Source organism: Pleurodeles waltl, chromosome 4_2, assembly GCF_031143425.1.
Source record: "Pleurodeles waltl isolate 20211129_DDA chromosome 4_2, aPleWal1.hap1.20221129, whole genome shotgun sequence".
NCBI lineage: Eukaryota > Metazoa > Chordata > Amphibia > Caudata > Salamandridae > Pleurodeles > Pleurodeles waltl.
The window spans coordinates 672,469,050-672,488,406 of NC_090443.1; the positions used below are offsets into that span (position 1 = coordinate 672,469,050).

The 19,357-nt window shown below is 45.1% G+C and overlaps 1 protein-coding gene across 1 annotated transcript in view; it reads left to right on the forward strand.

The window, feature by feature from the left end:
- Positions 1-19,357, forward strand: part of PIGK (phosphatidylinositol glycan anchor biosynthesis class K) — a 452,024-nt gene that overhangs the window by 42,665 nt on the left and 390,002 nt on the right. The window contains exon 4 of the mRNA XM_069232253.1: positions 13,533-13,668. Coding sequence (XP_069088354.1) covers positions 13,533-13,668 — 136 coding nt within the window. The remainder of the gene's footprint in view (positions 1-13,532; positions 13,669-19,357) is intronic.

Below are 19,357 nucleotides of genomic sequence, written 5' to 3' on the forward strand. Positions count from 1 at the left end.
TTAGTCTTCATTGACATTATGCAAGGATCTGCATGATTGAAGCACCAACATTTTTCAAAAACCTATGGATACTGAGGCTTGTCCAGCAGGCCTCGCACCACAGCACAATCAAAACCAGTGTATCCACAGCATAAAAACAAACGTCTTTGGGTCATACCATCTGCAGATAGGCTTTTGTTACCCTATTAAATTGCTTTAGATTGGTCCTGCTGCCACAGTTTTTCAGTCTTGTACAAAAGTAAATAATGGGTGTTACTATTCCTCAGTTTAACCCCTTCGCTACCATGCCTCCCCCCCCCCACCCCTCCCCCAGGTGCCAGGCCTTTTTTTTTTGGCTATGTGGAGCAGTTTGCGCTTAGGCCCTCATAACTTTTTAACTTTTTGTCCACATAAGCTACCCGCGCCAAATTTTCATTCTTTTTCCCAACATCCTAGGGATTGTAGAGGTACCCAGATTTTGTGGGTTCCCCTGGAGGAGACCCAAAAATTTGCCAAAATACAGCAACATTTTTTTTTTTTTTTTTTTTTTTTAATGGGGAAAAAAGGGCTGCAGAAGGCGGCTTGTATTTTATTTTTATTTTTTTTCCCTGAAAATGGCATCAACAAAGTGTTAGTGGTGCTAAAATCACCATCTTCCCATCTTTCAGGAACAGGCAGACGTGAATCAGAAAACCAAATTTTTCAACACAATTTTGGTATTTTACTGGGACATTTTTACTATATTTTGTGCTTTTAGCCTCCTTCCAGTTAGTGACAGAAATGGTTGTGAAACCAATGCTGGATCCCGGAAAGCAAACCATTTCTGAAAAGTAGACAATATTCTGAATTCAGCAAGGGGTCACTTGTGTAGATCCTACAAGGTTTTCCTACAGAAAATAACAGCTGAAATAAATAAATATTGAAATTGAGGTGGAAAAAAAACTGCCTTTTTACTCTGTAACTTTTTCCTGCAGTGTCACATTTTTTAAACAATATACCGTTACATCTGTTGTACTCTTCTGGTTGCGGGGATATATTGTGCTTGTAGATTCATCAAGAACCCTAGGTACCCAGAACCAATAAATGAGCTGCACCTTGCAATGGGTTTTCATTCTGTACTGGGTAAACAGCAAGTCATTTGCTGAAATATGAAGAATAGGTATCAAGGAAACCTTTGTAGTTCCAAAATGGGCACAAGATACGGTGTTGAGAACCAGTGGTTATTTGCACATCTCTGAATTCCGGGGTGCCCATACTAGCATGTGAATTACAGGGCATTTCTCAAATAGATCTTTTTTTTACATATTGTCTTATATTTGGAAGGTCAAAATGTAGAGAAAGACAAGAGGCAATAACACTTGTTTTGCTATTCTGTGTTCCCCCAAGACTCCAGATAAAAATGGTACCTCACTTGCATGGGTTGGCCTAATGCCCGCGACAGGAAATGCAACATGGACACATACACATTTTCCTAAAGAAAACTGAGTGTTTTTTGCAAAGTGCCTAGCTGTGTATTTTGGCCTCTAGCTCAGCCGGCACCTAGGGAAACCTACCAAACCTGTGCATTTTTTAAAAGTAGACCCCTAGGGGAATCCAAGATTGGGTGACCTGTGGGGCTCTCACCAGGTTATGTTACCCAGAATCCTTTGCAAACCTCAAAATTTGGCCAATAAAACGCTTTCTCCTCACATTTCGGTGACAGAAAGTTCTGGAATAGGAGAGGAGCCACAAATTTCTTCCACCCAGCGTTCCCCAAAGTTTTCCAATAAAAATGGTAACTAACTTGTGTGGGTAGGCCTAGTGTCCACAACAGGAAATGCCCCAAAACACAATTTTGATGTGTCCAGATAATCAAATACAAAATTACCCTGCGGGGGGAGCACCTGCGTTTTTGGTCCTGGGCTGAGCAGCCATCTAGAGAAACCTACCAAACCCAAACATTTCTGAAAACTAGACACCCGAGGGAGTCCATGGAGGTGTGACTTGCGTGGATCCCCCAGTGTTTTCTCAGCAAAACTTAAATTTAGCACAAAAAAATATTTTCTTTTCTTTTGCCACATTTTGGTGTGGCATCACCGCACTAGGATAAAGTTCCCACCACCCAGGGTTCCCCTCTGTTTACCCGGTAAAAATTATTACCTCACTTGTGTAGGTGGCTCAAGTGCCTGTGACAGGGAAGAGCCAAAAACATGTTGAAATTGAGGGGGAACCAAAGCGGATCCAAAAGGGCAGTTTGAAAAAATATATTTTTAGGCTGACAAGTGGGGCAGAATTTGTATCGGAATAGATGTGACAATGCTGGGTGGTAGGAATTTTGTGGATTCCTGCAGATTCCGGAATGTTCCATCACAAAAATGGGGGAAAAATGTGTGATTTCCAGCAAAATTGAAGGTTTGCAGGGCATTGTGGGTAAGAAAATGGTGTGGGGTGCTTGTGAAGCACACCACCCTGGACTCACCCAGATGTTTAGTTTTCACATGTTTCTAGGTCTTGTGGATTTTTCTACATGGCAGCGTCCCAAAGTCCAAAAAGTGCAGCCCTCACCATTCCAAGTGGGACGATTTTGAGAGTTAGCCAAGCTCTCATTGCCCAAATGTAAAACCAAACCACAAAATAATAAAATGTCATCTTGCTTGCCGTGGGATAACATGTTCTAGTGTGCAGGGGAGAGCTGAAAGACTGTTACCCCCTTCAGTTGGGGTGGGGGTATAACCATGCCCATATTGGTTGGTAGCTACCAGCCCACTATTTTGTTTTTTTTAATTCCCTGGCATCTAGTAGGCTTTCTGCCCCCCCCCGAGGAGTGGTTAGGGTTAATTGCTCCATCTGCCTACCGGATTTGGGGGTGGAGGTATGGCCATACCACCACCCTCTTCTTCTTTTTATTTTTTATTTTTATTTTTTAAATTTTTTTTTTTAAAGAAAATCTTCTCTGATGGGCTTTCTGCCCCCCTTGCGGGGGAGGGGTAGATGAGCCTTACAAAAATAAGCCGATCTGACCCCAAGGGGGGCTGAAATGGCCTAAAAACAATTTGCCCTCCCCCCGCGGGGGAGCAACCCTTGCCTAAGGGGTCAGTCCCCTTATCAATGTAAACACATTTTAAAAAATTCCTGGTGTCTAGTACCTCCTGCCCCCCCTCCCCCCCTCAGGGGGGCAGAAATGGCCTTAAAATATTTTTTTTCCCCTGGGGAGCGGCCCTTGCCCAAGGGGCCGCTCCCCTTATGAGTAAGTAACCAAACTTCCTGGTGTCTAGTGGGCATTTATGAAGCCCAATCACATTGCGATAGGGCTGCAGAAATGCTTACAGAGACATGAAAAGAAAAGCCTTTCCTTTCCATTCATGCCTTTGCCAGCCCCCTCCTCTCGAGGGGAAGAGAAATGCTTAGATGGGAGGTGACTTCTGATGAGGGCAGCAAGCGATCGCGTGCTGATGTCATCAGAAGTCACTGGAGAGGGGTTTGGGGGGTGGAAGTGGAAGTGATTCCTCTTCCATCCCTGACGGGGGTGTGGGTGGGAGGCCCATGGGGGAGCGCTAGTGCTTCCCCCGTGGACTGGGTGCAGGATGATCTGGTCTCGTCCTCGGCACACTAGTGTCGTGGCCAAGAGCGAGACTAGCTCGTCCAAGGTACCCAAGGGGTTAATGGTACTCAGTTAAACAACATTCAGTCCCATCAGGGTTAAGCTGCAAGTGCAAGGTTTGATCTACCTGCAGTGGTTAATTTGAACTGGTGTTGCTTGACACAGGCACTTAATTATCAACACTGTCACTGGCAGACTGCCACATGGTGGCGCAGTTCATCTAATTTAGGAATGAGCATCACAATAGTTGTTTGTTAATGAAATAAAATTCATAATGACTACTCCCTGCCGCCCAAGCCATTGTTATGGCCTTGAGGGCCTGAAATAGTCTGAATTACACACTTGTAGGAGTGTGATGGTTAGTAGGTGTAACTTCAGTGTAGTGTCATTGGCAGTGCTGCCAGGGCAGTGGGTTGTGCAAACTGCAGTCTCTTCCTAACGAGGGCCCTGGAACTTATTTTTATTTATTTTTACAAATTAAGCACTGCACCTGCTAATAATAAGTTCGATCACCAGCAAGCAGAATTATGTCACTATAAAACCAATAATCAGAGCAAAGCTCCCTAATCCGGAGCTTTTCTCAAAGCCCTTAAAACACACTTGTTTTCTTCCCATCTCTACATTGGACCAGTTCCGGTTCCTGAGGTGCAAGCAGCCAACTTTCCCCATCTGCTCTTTTCTTCTAATTTGTTTTTCTGATTACTCTGTGGCCCTGATGTAACTTTGTCAAGTTCTGAAGCTCTTTGTATAGCACACTTTTTTTTCTGGTGGTTAGGTTTGCACTATACATAAATACCAACAACCACAAATACCTAGTGTAACATCTCTAGCACATTTTTCTGCCAAATTTTGCAGCGCATATTAATGTAATTATTGTACGAATACTGACCAATGAAGACTATGTTATTGTCTGCTCTCTAGTCTTGTTAGCTCCTTATAGTTCTTCCTTTTACTGTCTACGAAAAATATAACAATATGTACTGTATTTGTAATCAGACCCATACAATTTAGGACACAGAATTGTTTGTTAGGTGGTGTCTTTTTCAAGGTACTATTAACCCGAAACATTACATAAAACATACTTGCTGGATTGTTTGTTTTGGTGATACGCCTGTGCTATTTCTGTCCTATTCAAATGCATTGTAGCGAATTTCTGATTTCTAGGTTCTCACAAAAGAGCCCATAGAAAGTATGATAATAGTTTTTTGTCAACATATGTCATTTATTTGTGTTGCCATACTAATTTCTGAAATTGCAATAAGTTATAAGATGATTTCACCTTGTCCAGAATGCTAATCCTTCACTTGAATTTCATGAACTATATTTTGAGAGCAAATTGTTTGTTCCTTTGATTTTTCTCATGGGAATTATTGTTAATGCTCCAGAATCTAAGAGGAGGACACATTTTCTGTAAATTCACAAATACTTTCCTCATCAATTTGAGGAAAATATTTTGATTTGCAGAGTGAGATATTGGCTTCCAACAGCAGTATGTGACTTGATTATTGATATAACTAAAATGCTAAATCTCTAAACTCATGACAACTGAGAGGGATTCCTGAATTCCATGCTGATGGAAGAAGGGCTGTTGTATTTAAAGCCTTTGCTTTAGGGCAGGACGAAGTAAATGAGTACTGAGGGCGTATGGGTTTTTAGCAATTTGTGACATAATATATTTTAAAGGGCTAAAATAGTTAATGAGAGAGATGCCTACCTAATCCTGCATCCTCTTTCCATCTCTGTTATCTCAGAGTAGCTCTCCTCTCTGATACTTAATATTTCATTAATTTTAAAATAGGAAAAACTTGGGAGAGTAAAATAGGTTTTAATCTTCTGTTTCATTGCTTGGGAGTATATACTTTTGAGGTGCAGGAACGATTTGCAGGCAGATCTTCTATTTAAAAGGATTTGTGTTCCCATCAGTGGCAAAATTCTTCAGATGAGTTTGAATGTTCCATATTTAGGTCTCGCCTAGATAGCGCATGCACTCACTTCAAGACATTTTGTTTAGTACCAGTGACTTACGGCCCATCTATCACTTACCATTTGTTAACTGTACTGTTACTTGTATCCCTACTTGCATCTGTTAAGCTCGTAACAGCTTTCTCTGCTGACCCCTCCCATGGAGCATGGCCCAAGTACTTGTGTGCTTCCACTGTTTCTCCTGTGGGAGCTACTTTTTTCTTTAACTTTAACCAGTTTTTGCCAATGCACTTCAGCCATCCTGTTCCTCACGCTATACTGCTTTTTTATTCAGGACATGTGTATACTTAATATTTTGTCAATGTTCTTTTCACTAGTTCTTGTATGCATCATGGATATTAAATAAAGGCTGTTCTGCTCGCAAAATGTTTTGTTTAACCTTGGTAACCCTGATAAAGTTGTTCAAAGAAAGTGCCCGTTGACAGTGTCTTGTTCTTTGACTGCCTTGTGGCTGCAGTTATTAAATTACTGTGTTTGCTGTATTTCGTGGAAGCTGCTGCATCAACGTATGTCATGGCTTGTTGCTATACACACAGGGCAGTCACTTCTTTTGCGTGTAGCAGCAGGGTGTGCAGCGCCAAGCACTTCAAAGCTTGCAGGCTTCTCCAGTGCATGTTCATGTTCCTGAAGAAAGTCGTCTTTATTATTGGCAATACACAACTACTGGCAGCAGCAATGGTCACATACTTCCCTTTTACCGTGGAAACTTTGCAGGAGAGTCCCACTTTGATCCCTGGAGGACACATAACTGAGTGAGGAGGCACACATTTCTTTATTCTCAACAGGTGTGACTATGGGATAACTCAAGTGGGTGAATGCATCCGTTGCTGAAATCTGCATTCAGCCTACAGTGCATAGCTTTGAATATGGCAGGCCTAAAAGTATTATCACCCTTGTAGGTCAGTGCTACGAAGACCAGGCTTGCCATTGACAACAAGCTTTGGCAAAGGTCTCGCCTATGTGAGAGCTATTAGCTCTGTCAAAGTTTTTTTTTTTTTTTTAGATGTTAAAGATCCTGCCCAGTTTGTGTCCCGATGAAGTACGGTCCCGCCAAAAGCAGTTGCCAAAACCAACAGGTCCCAAAGGTGAGACCTGTTAGCTTTGTCATTGCTTGTTCTCTTTACGTTTCCTACTTCCTTTTGTCAGTAGGTGCACCCCCTGCATGAACATGTTCTGGTTTCAAGGTAATCCTCTAATGCATTGTGTCTAAGGCAGTATTAAATATAGATTGTATATATATTACCTAGTGGTGGTTGCCACTAGATAGCTATAGTTTGGACTGTATTTTCATAGAAAAGGTGTTTTTTGACTTGCCTATATCTTTGTCACTGTTTGACAAATCTTCATGAAATTTTTGAACGAAAAGTGCCCCTATAATAATTGTTGCTCACAGAAACTTTAGGGGTGGTCCATCAAGCGGGGGCTGAGAAAAAGGGGTGGGGGGGCGAAAAAGGTTGTTTTTCCCATGTTAATTCCCATAGGGCCTCTGAACAAGGCTACAGCCAGACCCACTGGACGGAATTACACCAACTTTGGCAGAAGGCTAGCTTTCGGTACACAGGTTATGCTTTTGCTTATTTGGTGTAAATATGTTCAGTAGTTTTTGAGAAATTTAAGGAAATCCAGATTTGTACATCTCTGTCCTCGAAGCCTTCACGAATAATGACAAACTAGTGCAGGGAAAAGCACAGCTCTGATTGGCTGCCAGCAATTCAACCAGGAAGGATTGGTATTGAAGGCGAGTTTATTTCAGGAATTTGTAGCATCAGAAATCGGAGCCATTTTATGTATATAGTCATCCTTCTGTCCAGGAGTGTGAATGATTCTAAAACTGTCTTTTCAAGCAGCGCATTCTCTGAAATAAGTGAACGATCTGGTTTTATATTAGATCTCTACGATTTTGCAGATATTGGTTAGGGGAATAAGATGCAGTAATATGTGAACTAATAATGCGTCTTGTCTCCTGTACTAGCTATGAATCTCTTGGTAGATATTGACTAGCTAGAGGCCAATAAGTATGCAACATTTTTGATGGTGTACAGCTTTCTGATTTGCAGTAATGGTTTAAACAGCCTCTTGGCTGTTTCACACATTGATGCTCCATTTATTTCATACTGCTCCATGGAAAAGACGTGAAATTCATCTGCTCCTATTCCAGCAAAATGGCGTACAGGAGTGCCTTATTTTGACGTACAGAATGTTAGCACTACAGTTAGAACTATTTGGTAGTAGAACATAGTGAAGTGAAACGACATACTTCCACAAGTTTTGGCAGGGCGTGATTCCCTCAGATTGTCATATTTTTTTCATGATATGGATTTGGAAGAGATTTCAGAATTGTTAGAGCCTCCTTTCTAGGGCCACAGGGCCAGCATTAGCTACTGGGCCCAAATGTGTGGCCCTTTACTCCTCTTTGGCACAGCCTGACCTACAATGCATCCTGACTAACCGGGTAAGCACTTGACTATCAGTAATGGTACAAGGAAAGCAGTTCAAGGCTCTTCAAGGGGGTAGTAGGCGTGATTATTCCCCATTCTGTACTGGATGCGACTTTCAGATGAGGCCTATGCTACTCCACACATGACAGATCAAGTATGGCTTTAAGAATCCATTTCAACAGCACTAATTGCCGGATTTGTGGACGTTCCTAATAGGCCTGGTGACCTCAAACAATTTTACCTGACCCGAAGGGAGTCGGCAAGTGCAGGAGGACTAGGGTGCATCTAAGCCGGCTCTGGTCTCCCAATGCTGAAGGTCTGTGATCTCTCGCTATCATCCAGATGGCCCGCATTGGTGTTGGACTTCCTTCTCTGAGGCTCCCCACCAATTGGTTAGTGTTTTTCACAGCACCCTGGGGAACCATGATCCAGGGCAATGACCCTATCTGCACAGTGGCTCCCTCCAGGCTCACAGGGGTTGCTGACTTGTTCTACGTTAGGGTGACAGCCCTTACTTCATGATGGCTCCCTCGTGGCACATGGGGGTCACTAAGATCTGCTGCACAATTGGGATTGCCCTTACTTCTAGGTGCCCCCCCTGCTGGCACATGGGGGTTAACGTCTTGTGTGCAGAGGTCCCTACCGGACATCCCACAGTTCGATTTCTGGCATCCACTCAGCAGGATCCCTGCTAAGTCTTGCTCCCTCCAGGCGCTTTCTTCCTCCTCCGAGTCTGCAGGTCTTGGCTGGCAAGCAGGCAGCTGGTGCCCCAGGCTCAGGGCAAGTGGTCTGGGTGATAGCCCCACATCCAGCAGGAATACTAGCATACCTTGGTCCCTAGTCCTGGTTCCAGCAACTAGAGGTCTTAGTGATCTTATCCTCTCCTCAGTCATGTTGTTGAGCAAAGCAAAGGACTGCTCCCACCTTTATACTCCAAATCCAGCCACAAATGTAATTTAGTTTCTGATCCCTTGGAAATTTGGGTTGTGGGTGTTGAGTCCCTTGAAGTACCCTCTCATCTACCCTGTCCTTTGTCAAGGGACTTTCTGCTATAGTAGACCCACAACACAGGACAAGGAAGTAATTGGGGTTCACACCTGTCACTCTCCACTGAAATTGGCCTCATTAAGCTTCAAAGGCCTATACCTTCCCCTCTTTCATGATTCCATGGTCCTACATTTTCAACCTTATGAGACTAACCATCTCACTGACAATGAGTGCCGGTCCCACTGACCAGTAAACCTTCCTAGAATTAAAGAGCCTTTTGATGTGCACATCAGATGCTCTTCTCCTTTTTGGGGATTTCAGACCTCCCTTACATTAGCTTTTTAATTCCATGAGCTTCCAAAGTGGGGCCCTCAGGCCTCCATGCTACAGACCAAGCACAGGCCTTCACCATGTAGGCCAATGGCGAGTTAGGGACGCAGCAGCTGAACTTTACATGAGTGGGCCATTAGGCACCACTCCAGTGACGCAAGTAAAAAGGCCAGTTTACGTAACAGCACTACTAAACACAAAATGCATATGCTGCCCCTTGTGTCAGTAAACTCCTTATAGGAGCAGTAGCCTTCTACCACTATGAGGGTTGCGCTTTGTGCGCCCCTCCTGATCTAACGAGACTGCATAAATGTCGGACAGGACTAGGTCATGGCATACACACATGATCCGTGTTAGCCCATGACCAAAACTCTGCACCAGGGAACCAGATATTCATGGAGCTGGACACTCAGAACAGGGGCGCATGTCTGCCATCAAGGACAGACTTTCCATCCCAACAAGAATTTATTTAAAAAAATGTTGCTTATTTAGCTTTCTGGACCATTAACCATAACTCTAGAACAAAACTAACTCCCTCATTTTATTCATTTAAAGCAGTGTCCGCCAAGGAAATGATTTCACTTGTAGAGTTTTTTTTTTTTCTTCAACAACATGGTGTTCAGAAGGGTCTCAGGTAGTCATGAACATAGAATGTTAGATTTTCAGCTGTTTGTTAGAACTCTTTAGTGAAGCACCTCAAAATGTAGGACATTTATCTTACATGGATAAAGAAGATATTTGTGAGATTGTGCTCTCATGTTAGCTTCTGAAGCACCTTCCATAATTTACATGAGAAATTCATGAGAGAATACGATTTGCTCTCAAACATGGGATATAGGGTTTCAGCAGCAGATCAGTATTTTTCACAGGTAAATAAATTCACAATTGATTTCACCACGATTTCTAATATGAGAATAATACCACCAACGCATTATTTATATTGCTACTAAAATTAATTTCTATGTTACCTCTTGTGATTTTAAAGCTAGGCATTCAGTACAGTACTTGTTTATGGGGTAATATTGCGCAGCCTCACCACCACTCATTTCTCGGGATTGGCACTTAATTTTCCTCATCAGTCATTTAGCGAGAGCAAGGGAGGGAAAATACACAAAGGGGAAAGGAGGAAGCGACAGCTTGTCACAGAGAAAGAAGGAACATTCAAGAGTGAGATAAAGATGTAATGAGTGTCCGATAGTGGATTAAATAAGCATGAGGTGGATTCAAGGCTAGACAGCCTTGATATTCGGTGCAGTGACATTCGGTGCACTGACATTTAATAACACCAACCGTGAGCTTCTGAGCAGAGCTTTAGATACCAGCGCTCATTCTTATACAAATAAATCACTGATTATGCTTCTTGTAACTTTTCATCGAATTAGCCCAATGAGAAATCCACCATCTGACAGTTTTGTGAATTTTCCTCCAAATTTTACTTATTCTTTTGGTTCAGACACTGACTCCACCCTGGTCAATGACTACCTTGGAATGCGCTCCCAGTTGGCTAATGTTGCTTAATTATTGGCTTGTGTACATGTTACGCTCCAGTATTCCAGTGCTTGGCTTTCTGTTGTTCCCTGTTTATTTTAAAACATTGTATCCTCAGTGGTTTCCATGTTCTGATAGTTCTGTTATAGTCCTTCTGGCTGACTATAAAGGTTGTAAAATACCTAGGGCCAGATGTAGCAAAGGTTTTTCCCCATTCTGTGTCTATGGGGAAAAAGTGTTTGTACATATGGCCCTTACTCCCTTTTTAGAGGCCCTTGACTGCGTCTCAGTCCTGTAACTTGGCATGAGGGAGTTTAACAACCATCAGCCCTTATCTGCTCACTGCAATGTTGTATTAATGCACGCTTACTTTCAAATGATAAGTGTTAAATTTTAGGGACTTAATGCAGCAAACAAGTCCAATAGCATGAATAAACACACTTAGCCTGCACTTATGAGAGGATTTGTAGAACAGTTAGTTTCCTCAGAAGCTGTGTAAAACATAATTCAATAAAGAAGTTAACAAAACAAAGGACAGCTGAGAAGTATTTGTTGTAGGAACATCTTTTTTAAGGGAACGGTTGGTTACCTTAAAGGAATCGAACTTAACAGACAGTTAGAATCAAAACGTTGACCAGAAGACATGCCAACAGCCAAGGCATACAAAAGATGTTGAAACAGAAGATTACGAGGCCTGATAAGTGAAAATGTTGCGTGGCATAGAAGATGAAGGTAGACTCGGAGCATGTTTTGTGCCTTTTTTCAATTGTGTGTGTTACTGCTTGGAGCCACCTTTCTCTGCAGGGGTCTTCATCATCCACCTCAGCATAAGCATGTGAAGAGATTCGGGTTGTTGCAGTTTGCTTTGTTTTACCCTGAACAGGATTTGTGGTAGCAAGGTTGAATTCTAGCACCACAGTGTTCACAGTTCATTCTGTTTTGAGTGCTTCCACTCTTGGGTCGGGCCCCAAATAAAAAAATGGTTGTTGGCATCTGATGGAGTTGAAGGGTTCAGATTTAATACGGCTTGTTTGGCTGCGTCTTAACTATCATCTTGGGTAAGGCAGACTCCATTTGTTGTGCTTGAACATTAGATTGTGTGATCTTTGCGGTATTCATATCAAATTAAGGGCCATCTTGGGTTGCACCAGGATCAGATGACAAAAAACAGAAGACCCTGCATATTCTAGGCTTGTACCTCTTTAACTGAATTATCGTCCATGCAGGTGCTTGTGAACTTTCACTGTGAAGCATACAAATAGTTAATGTTCTGTCACTCTCTTTGTTGGATGTATAGTTTGGCTCATGTCTCTTTAGCTGAATAATCGTCAATGCAGGTGCTTGTGGACTTTCACAATGAAGCATAAAAATTGTTAATGGACCCTCACTCTCTTTGTTCGGTGTGTCTCAGTTGGAAATGTTCGTAATCTGGGTTGACCCTGGGGTTTAAAATAAGCTTCCAATACAGCTCTGGTGCCCAGCAGAATTGAATTGAATGGTCAATTCCATGGGGAGATTTTGGAACCATTTTAAGACATTTTCACCTGCAGATTGTAGAAGTATGTTAGTATAATGGTATTTTCTCACTCTCTGGTTGCTCTGAAATACTTGTGGAACCCTCACATCCACCAGTGCCATCTTGAGGATGACTGCATCAGGCGCTGGTAAGTCACTAAAAGAAGACAGTGGGATTGCTGCTGTGCCAGAGAGTTGGATTGGGGCTCCCAGGTTCTCTACACTACCCACCTACAGGGCCAGTTGACTGATTTCATTTCCACCCTGGTTGTCCACACCTGTTGTTGCCTGGGTGTCTTAATACCATTGTCTAGCTTCAGACACACAGTTGTGTGGTGAAGGGTGTGTTCTGTTTGTAGTTGTGTGGGGGATATGTGATGAATTACGTGTGAGTTGATGTGGTCTAGAGAATACATCGAAGTGTCTTAACACCCCAAACAGATGTTGTGTGCTTCACTCAGTTCAGTTCTTCTGGAAGCTTGTGTTCTCTCGAGGTTCCCGATCCACTTGTACAGATGAGCGGAAAGACTTGATGCTATAACACAGATCTGTGCCAGTTTTCCTTGCATGACCCCCAGCACACCCCCCCCCCCCCCCCGGATCCGTGCAAGAACTGCTGTATGATCAAGGACACCCATGTGTGTGCGACAGTTGTGCAGTCACCTTTAACCTCTTACGGACACGTATGCTTCTGCTCAGGTGAACAGTAGAGTCGTGCTGCTCTGTTGAAAATGCATATTTAAAAGTAAGAACATTCCTTTATGTAACGTCAGATTAAAGAGAGATGTGGGCAATTTGAGAGTGAAAGCAAATTGCGTAGGCTTGTGTATCTCAGATGTACGCGCATAAAAGGTGTTTAGCATACAGTGATAGTTTGTGAATTAAATATTACTAATTGGGTTACATTTCTAGCACGCGTAACAAAATAGCTTCATTGTATTTAAATATTTCCATTTATGTTTTTAAATTACTGTTCTCGTAAATCTATTGTTTGAGACTCGTAACAGTTGCCCATCGATGCATGATGTTTAGTCGTTTTTAATTAAGTGTTGTATCACAGTCCTGTTCTGCTCGCATTGAGTGAGTGGCTTTTTGTACAGCCCGGCCTGCTGCTGCTTTGCCAGTAATGGTGGGTTTACAGGTTAACGGATCCCAGTATGCATTAAAATGACATCAGTGCCATGCTTTGGAAATGTTTAACAAGCGTCGGCTGTGTGCTCGTTCTCTTGTAGTCACATCGTGCTCATGCTAGCTGATGACATGGCGTGTAACCCTCGCAACCCCAAACCGGCAACAGTCTTCAGCCACAAGAACATGGAGCTCAACGTCTACGGGGATGACGTTGAAGTCGATTACAGAGGCTATGAGGTAATATTGTGGATCCATGAATGAGCATTTTGGCAACGTTAAAAAATATCATTGTAGGATTCCGCAACAGTAATTATCAGTGCTTTCACGTTTCTTTTCAGTCACTTCAACTATTCCAGGCGTTCGTTCACACTCAGTCATGTTTTTAGAGATAATAGAACGTCGAACTTGTACATATCTACTGCAGTACTAATATGTAGGTTTCGTTGCATACTGAGCATTTTTTAACATGACTACAAATTATCTTTTCATTTTTTCCCTCAAATGAAACAACAGTTGCTATTGTTTTGTAATATAAATCACTTAAAACTGCTCCATTGAGACCCTTTTTTAACGAGTGTTTTTTTTCGAGTAATGAGTTAAGTACCGTTAACCTGGTGCAAGGGCATGACCGTGAATGTTGATGATTTGTGCACCGATTACTCAGGTGCAGCGTATTTCCCAGGTGTTTTCACTCAGACAGTTTCTTCACAACCTGGTGAAATGTAGAAGGCAAAACGTGTGTGTGTGTGTGTGTGGGGGGGGGGGGATAATTACTAGGGGGAGTTTTGCCGCATGCAGTAATAATCCAGTGTAGTATTGTGGTGATCGGACTAGAACATAGCAAGGCCTTAATATAATGTAGATGGATTTAAAGAGCGGTTGGAGAACTTGGTGGGACAGGTGCACAGTTACGCCGTGTCTCAGTAAATAAATGTTAGCAATTGGGGTTTCTTGTTGGCAGATGTATGCACCCTGTCTAAGCAGGAACCACAATCCCAGTCAGGGTAAGTACGATACACACCATAAATTAACCTGTGCCCACCCTCTGGTAGCCTAGCACAGAGCAGGCAGACTTAATTTAGGAGGCAATGTGTAAAGTATTTGCGCAACACTTAAAACACCACACAAAAATAATTCACATTAGGTTAGAAACTGAGCGCTTAATCTAATGAACAAAAGAAGAACTAACAACAAAAATTTAATAAGTAGAAGTTGAGCTATGAATTTGTAAACAGTACTTGCCAATATAGTGCTCAAAAGCATAAAGCGCCAACTGGGGTTACCTGGTCGTGCAAAACCAGGTGAAATCTGAAAAGTTGGGCTGACCGCGATTGAGCACGGGTCTGATACAGGGACTAACCTTGTCCAGCTGAAATCAGCACCTTGGTTCGGGGTTTCGTTGAGGAGCATTGCGAGGTGCAGCAGTGTTGATGCAACATCTTTGATCCTGGCAGTGTAGGCGATGCATTGGTTCCAAGTAGCGCACTTGGAGATGCGTCGATGTTGAACCCCTTAGATGCATGTGATGCATTGTCATTGAGCTGCACAGCCTGTGATGTGTTGTCTCCTGTGGCGGGGATGTGCCCGTTCCAACCGGCGCAACAATGGCAATGCATGGATTGTGGCAGGAAACGGCTAGCAAGCCCACCTGCAAAGTCCCAGGACAGAATTGGCACAACTTTGCAGGGCAGGACTCACAGATGACAAAGTCCAGAAGCTGCAGAAGAGTTGTTGGAAGACTTTGATGTCCCTGAGACTTCGGAACAGGAAGCAAGCCCTTGCGACCTCTGACCCTGCATCCTTGCAGGCAGGTCGCTTCCTCCTAACCACTGCTCCGGTAAGTGCTGCCATTGTTTTGGGCTTGTTTGGGCTTCTTGGCTTCTCCTCTCCTGGAAGGCCCTGCTCCCCTCCCTCCTCCTTGGAGCTCTTACCGTTCCTGACTCCTGCTGCCCCCGGCCCCCCGCACTCCCATTGGAGGTTTCCCTCCCTCTTCCCAGCTGCCACTCCCTCCCACCTCCCCTCATATGCCGGCCGCAGCACGGAAGCGCCGCTGGCGCACCTTCGCCTGTCCGCGCCCGTCCATGCGAAGACCGCGCCCAGCGCCAGACCCCTTGGCCAACACGCCTCCTGCGCCACCGAACACCTTTACACTGCCAACGAACTCCACGCCCTTAATCCAGGACGCTCCTCCATCTGCTTCCAGTCCACACCGACACGCACCAAAGGACCCTTCTCCTGCAAAGCCTGCAATTTCACCTGCAACCTAACCTCCAAATCAAAACAGACAACCGCCTAAGATGCATCCTACATAACACCCGCTCCGTCCACAAACATGCAATTGAACTCTGGGACCTCCTGACCACATACTCGCCCGATGTCGCATTCCTCACCGAAACCTGGATGAATTCGGCCTCTGAACCAGATGTAGCCATAGCCATACCAGAAAACTGCAAGATCACCAGAAGAGAGCGAATCAACAGACCAGGAGGAGGAATCGCCATAGTCCACAAAAACACCATAAGAGTCTCCACCAACTCCCACGACACCATCAACTGCGCCGAGCACCTCCACTTAAAAATCCACATCAATGCCAACAACACACTCAGAGGAACACTGGTCTACAGACCCCCCCCCTGGACCCAGACCGCAGTTCTGCGACAACCTCGCCGACGCCATCAGCTGCCAAGCCCTCGCCTCAACAGACTACATCCCCATCGGTGACCTAAACTTCCACCTAGAAAATAACAACGATATCAACATCACCAACCTAATCGACAACCTTGCCAACTTCGGCCTCAAGCAACTCGTCAGTACACCCACCCACTCCGCAGGCCACCCACTCGACCCCATCTTCTCAGCCAGCAACCACGTCTCTTTCAGCCACACCACCAAACTCAGCTGGACAGACCACCGCTGCATCCACTTCTCCTACCAGAAACCAGTCACTCACCACCACCGCACACAACCCCCCCCCTGACGCAACTGGAGCAAAATATCAACGGATCAACTGATCTCCACTCTGGCCCAGGCCCCACCCCCTGGGACCTCAGACCCCAACACAGCCACCACCAACCTGCATCGCTGGATAGAAGATTGCGCCAACACCCTTGTACCGCTCAGAAAACCCCCAAAGACCTCCCACAGAATCCAGGCCAGCTGGTTCACCCCAGAACTACAGGAATCCAAATGGCTATGTCGCAGAATGGAAAAAACCTGGCACCTTGACCCTACCAACTCCAACCACATCGCTTTCAAGGATGCCCTACGGAAACATCACCAACTGATCCGCACCACCAAAAGGACCCACTTCAAAACCGCATCAACGCCAACGCTCACAACAGTAAAGAGCTCTTCGGTATCGTCAATGAGCTCTCCACCCCCAGGACCTGCTCCAATGAACCCCCGCCATCACAGGAGTTCTGCAACTCACTGGCAACCCACTTCCATAGAAAGATAGAAGAAATCCACAATAGCTTCAAACCCCAGACCCACCAGCAGACTACAAACACCCAAGAACCCAACGCTCCAAGCAACTCCCACCTCCTCCACACCTGGACCCCTGTCAACATAGAGGACACCGCCACCACCATGGCCTCCATCCACTCCGGATCACCATCGGACCCCTGCCCACACCATATCTTCAATAAGGCAAACATCATCATCATCGCCCCCCACCTCTGCAAAACCATCAACCTCTCCTTCGAGTCAGCCACCTTCCCAGAAAGATGAAAGCACGCAGAAATCAACACCCTGCTGAAGAAACCAAAGGCAGACCCAGATGACCCCAAGAACTACCGGCCGATCTCCCTCCTCCCCTTCCCAGCCAAGGTCCTCAAAAAAATCGTAAACAGCCAACTATCTCGGTTCCTGGAAGACAGCAAGGTACTCAACACCTCCCAATCCGGATTCCGCAGAAACCACAGCACCGAGACTGCACTCATTGCTGCCACAGACGACATTAGGACCATGCTCAATGAAGGAGAAACAGCAGCACTCATCCTCCTGGACCTCTCCTTAGCTTTCGACACGGTATGTCATCACACTCTCCGCACACGCCTCCACAACGCTGGAATCCGCGACAAGGCACTCAACTGGATCTCGTCATTTCTCTCAGGCAGAACCCAGAGAGTCCGCCTCCCACCGTTCCTGTCAGAAGCCTCCAGAATGATCTGTGGCATTCCCCAAGGATCTTCGCTCAGCCCCACGCTCTTCAACGTTTACATAGCCCCCCTCACCAACATCGCACGAACCCACCACATCAGCATAGTTTCCTACGCAGACGACACTCAGCTCATCCTCTCCCTCACGAAAGACCCTACAACTGCAAAGAACAACCTCCACAACGGACTTCACGCCATCGCCAGCTGGATGGAATCAAGCCACCTCAAGTTAAACACAGACAAGACAGAAATCCTCATCTTTGGAACCAACACCCAAACTTGGAATGACTCCTGGTGGCCCACCTCCCTAGGAACGGCACCCTCACCCACCACCCACGCACGCAACCACCTAGGCTTCATCTTGGACTCAGCAGGTCAATGCCATCTCCTCTTCCTGCTACAACACTCTCCGGATATTCCACTAAATCTTCAAGTGGATTCCCGTCGAAACCAGGAAAACTGTCACCCACGCCCTGGTCAGCAGCCGATTGGACTACAGAAACGCCCTATATGCAGGAATAACAACCAAGCTCCTAACAAAGCTGCAAAGAATCCAGAACGCATCCGCCCACCTCATTCTGGACATCCCACGCCACGATCACATTTCCCCCCACCTCAGACCTTCACTGGCTACCAGTATCAAAGAGGATCACCTTCAAACTCCTCACCCACGCACACAAGGCCCTCCACGACACAGGCCCAGCCTACCTCAACGACAGACTCACCTTCCACACCCCCACCCGCAACCTTCACTCCGCCACCCTCACCCTCGCCTCCATCCCGAGCATCCGCCGCACCACCGCTGGAGGAAGATCCTTCTCTCACCTAGCCGCCAAGACCTGGAACTCCCTACCGCTCCACCTTCGCCAGACCCAAGACCTCTTGACATTCAGGAAACGCCTCAAGATATGGCTCTACAACCAGTAGCTTCCCCCTCCTCCCCCAGCGCCTTGAGACCCTAACGGGTGATTAGTGCGCTCTATAAAACCATGATTGATTGATTGGAATCAATCTGGTTTTGGGGATGTAGAGTTGCAGGTCCAGTACTTCTTACTTCCAGACAAGGAGGGCAGCAGAGCATGCACAGCAAAGCAGGAGTCCAGCAAAGTTCAGCAGAGTGAGCCCTTTCAGGAGCACAGCAGTCCATCTTCCCGGCAGAATGTCCTCAGGTCCAGAAGTGTACTGATTTGGTGATGTATGAGGTCAAGTACTTATGTCCAGCTGTGCCATTGAATCAGTAGAGGCATCAGAGAGAGGCCTTTTAAAGCTCCTCCCTCTCAACCTGCTCAGGATGACCCATGAAGATGTTAATTGCCTATCAGGATGTGGATGGCCCATCAGGCACACCTAAGCTCCCACTTTGTGGCTGTCTAAATGGAATGCACACGGCCGAGTTATCACCCACCCTAGCTGTATATTCAGAGGCAGTCAGGAGGCACTAGGTGATTTAATGTAAGAAAATGCCAACTTTCAAAAAGTGGCATTTTCAGAATTCGAATTCAAAATCCGACTTTTACCATAAGTTATGATTTTGAATTGTGATTCCAGGCTCATCAAATTTGGGGGACCCATCTCTTTTCAATTAGAAATTACACATATAAAATGTAATAAGGCAATCCTAATGTTATCCTATGGGAGAGATAGGCTTTGCAGTAGTGAAAAACACATTTCTAAGTTTTCACTACCTAAGACATATAAAACCTAAGTACATGCCCAACATTTTAAATAAACTGCACCCTATGTTTGGGGCTGTACCCGGCCTACCT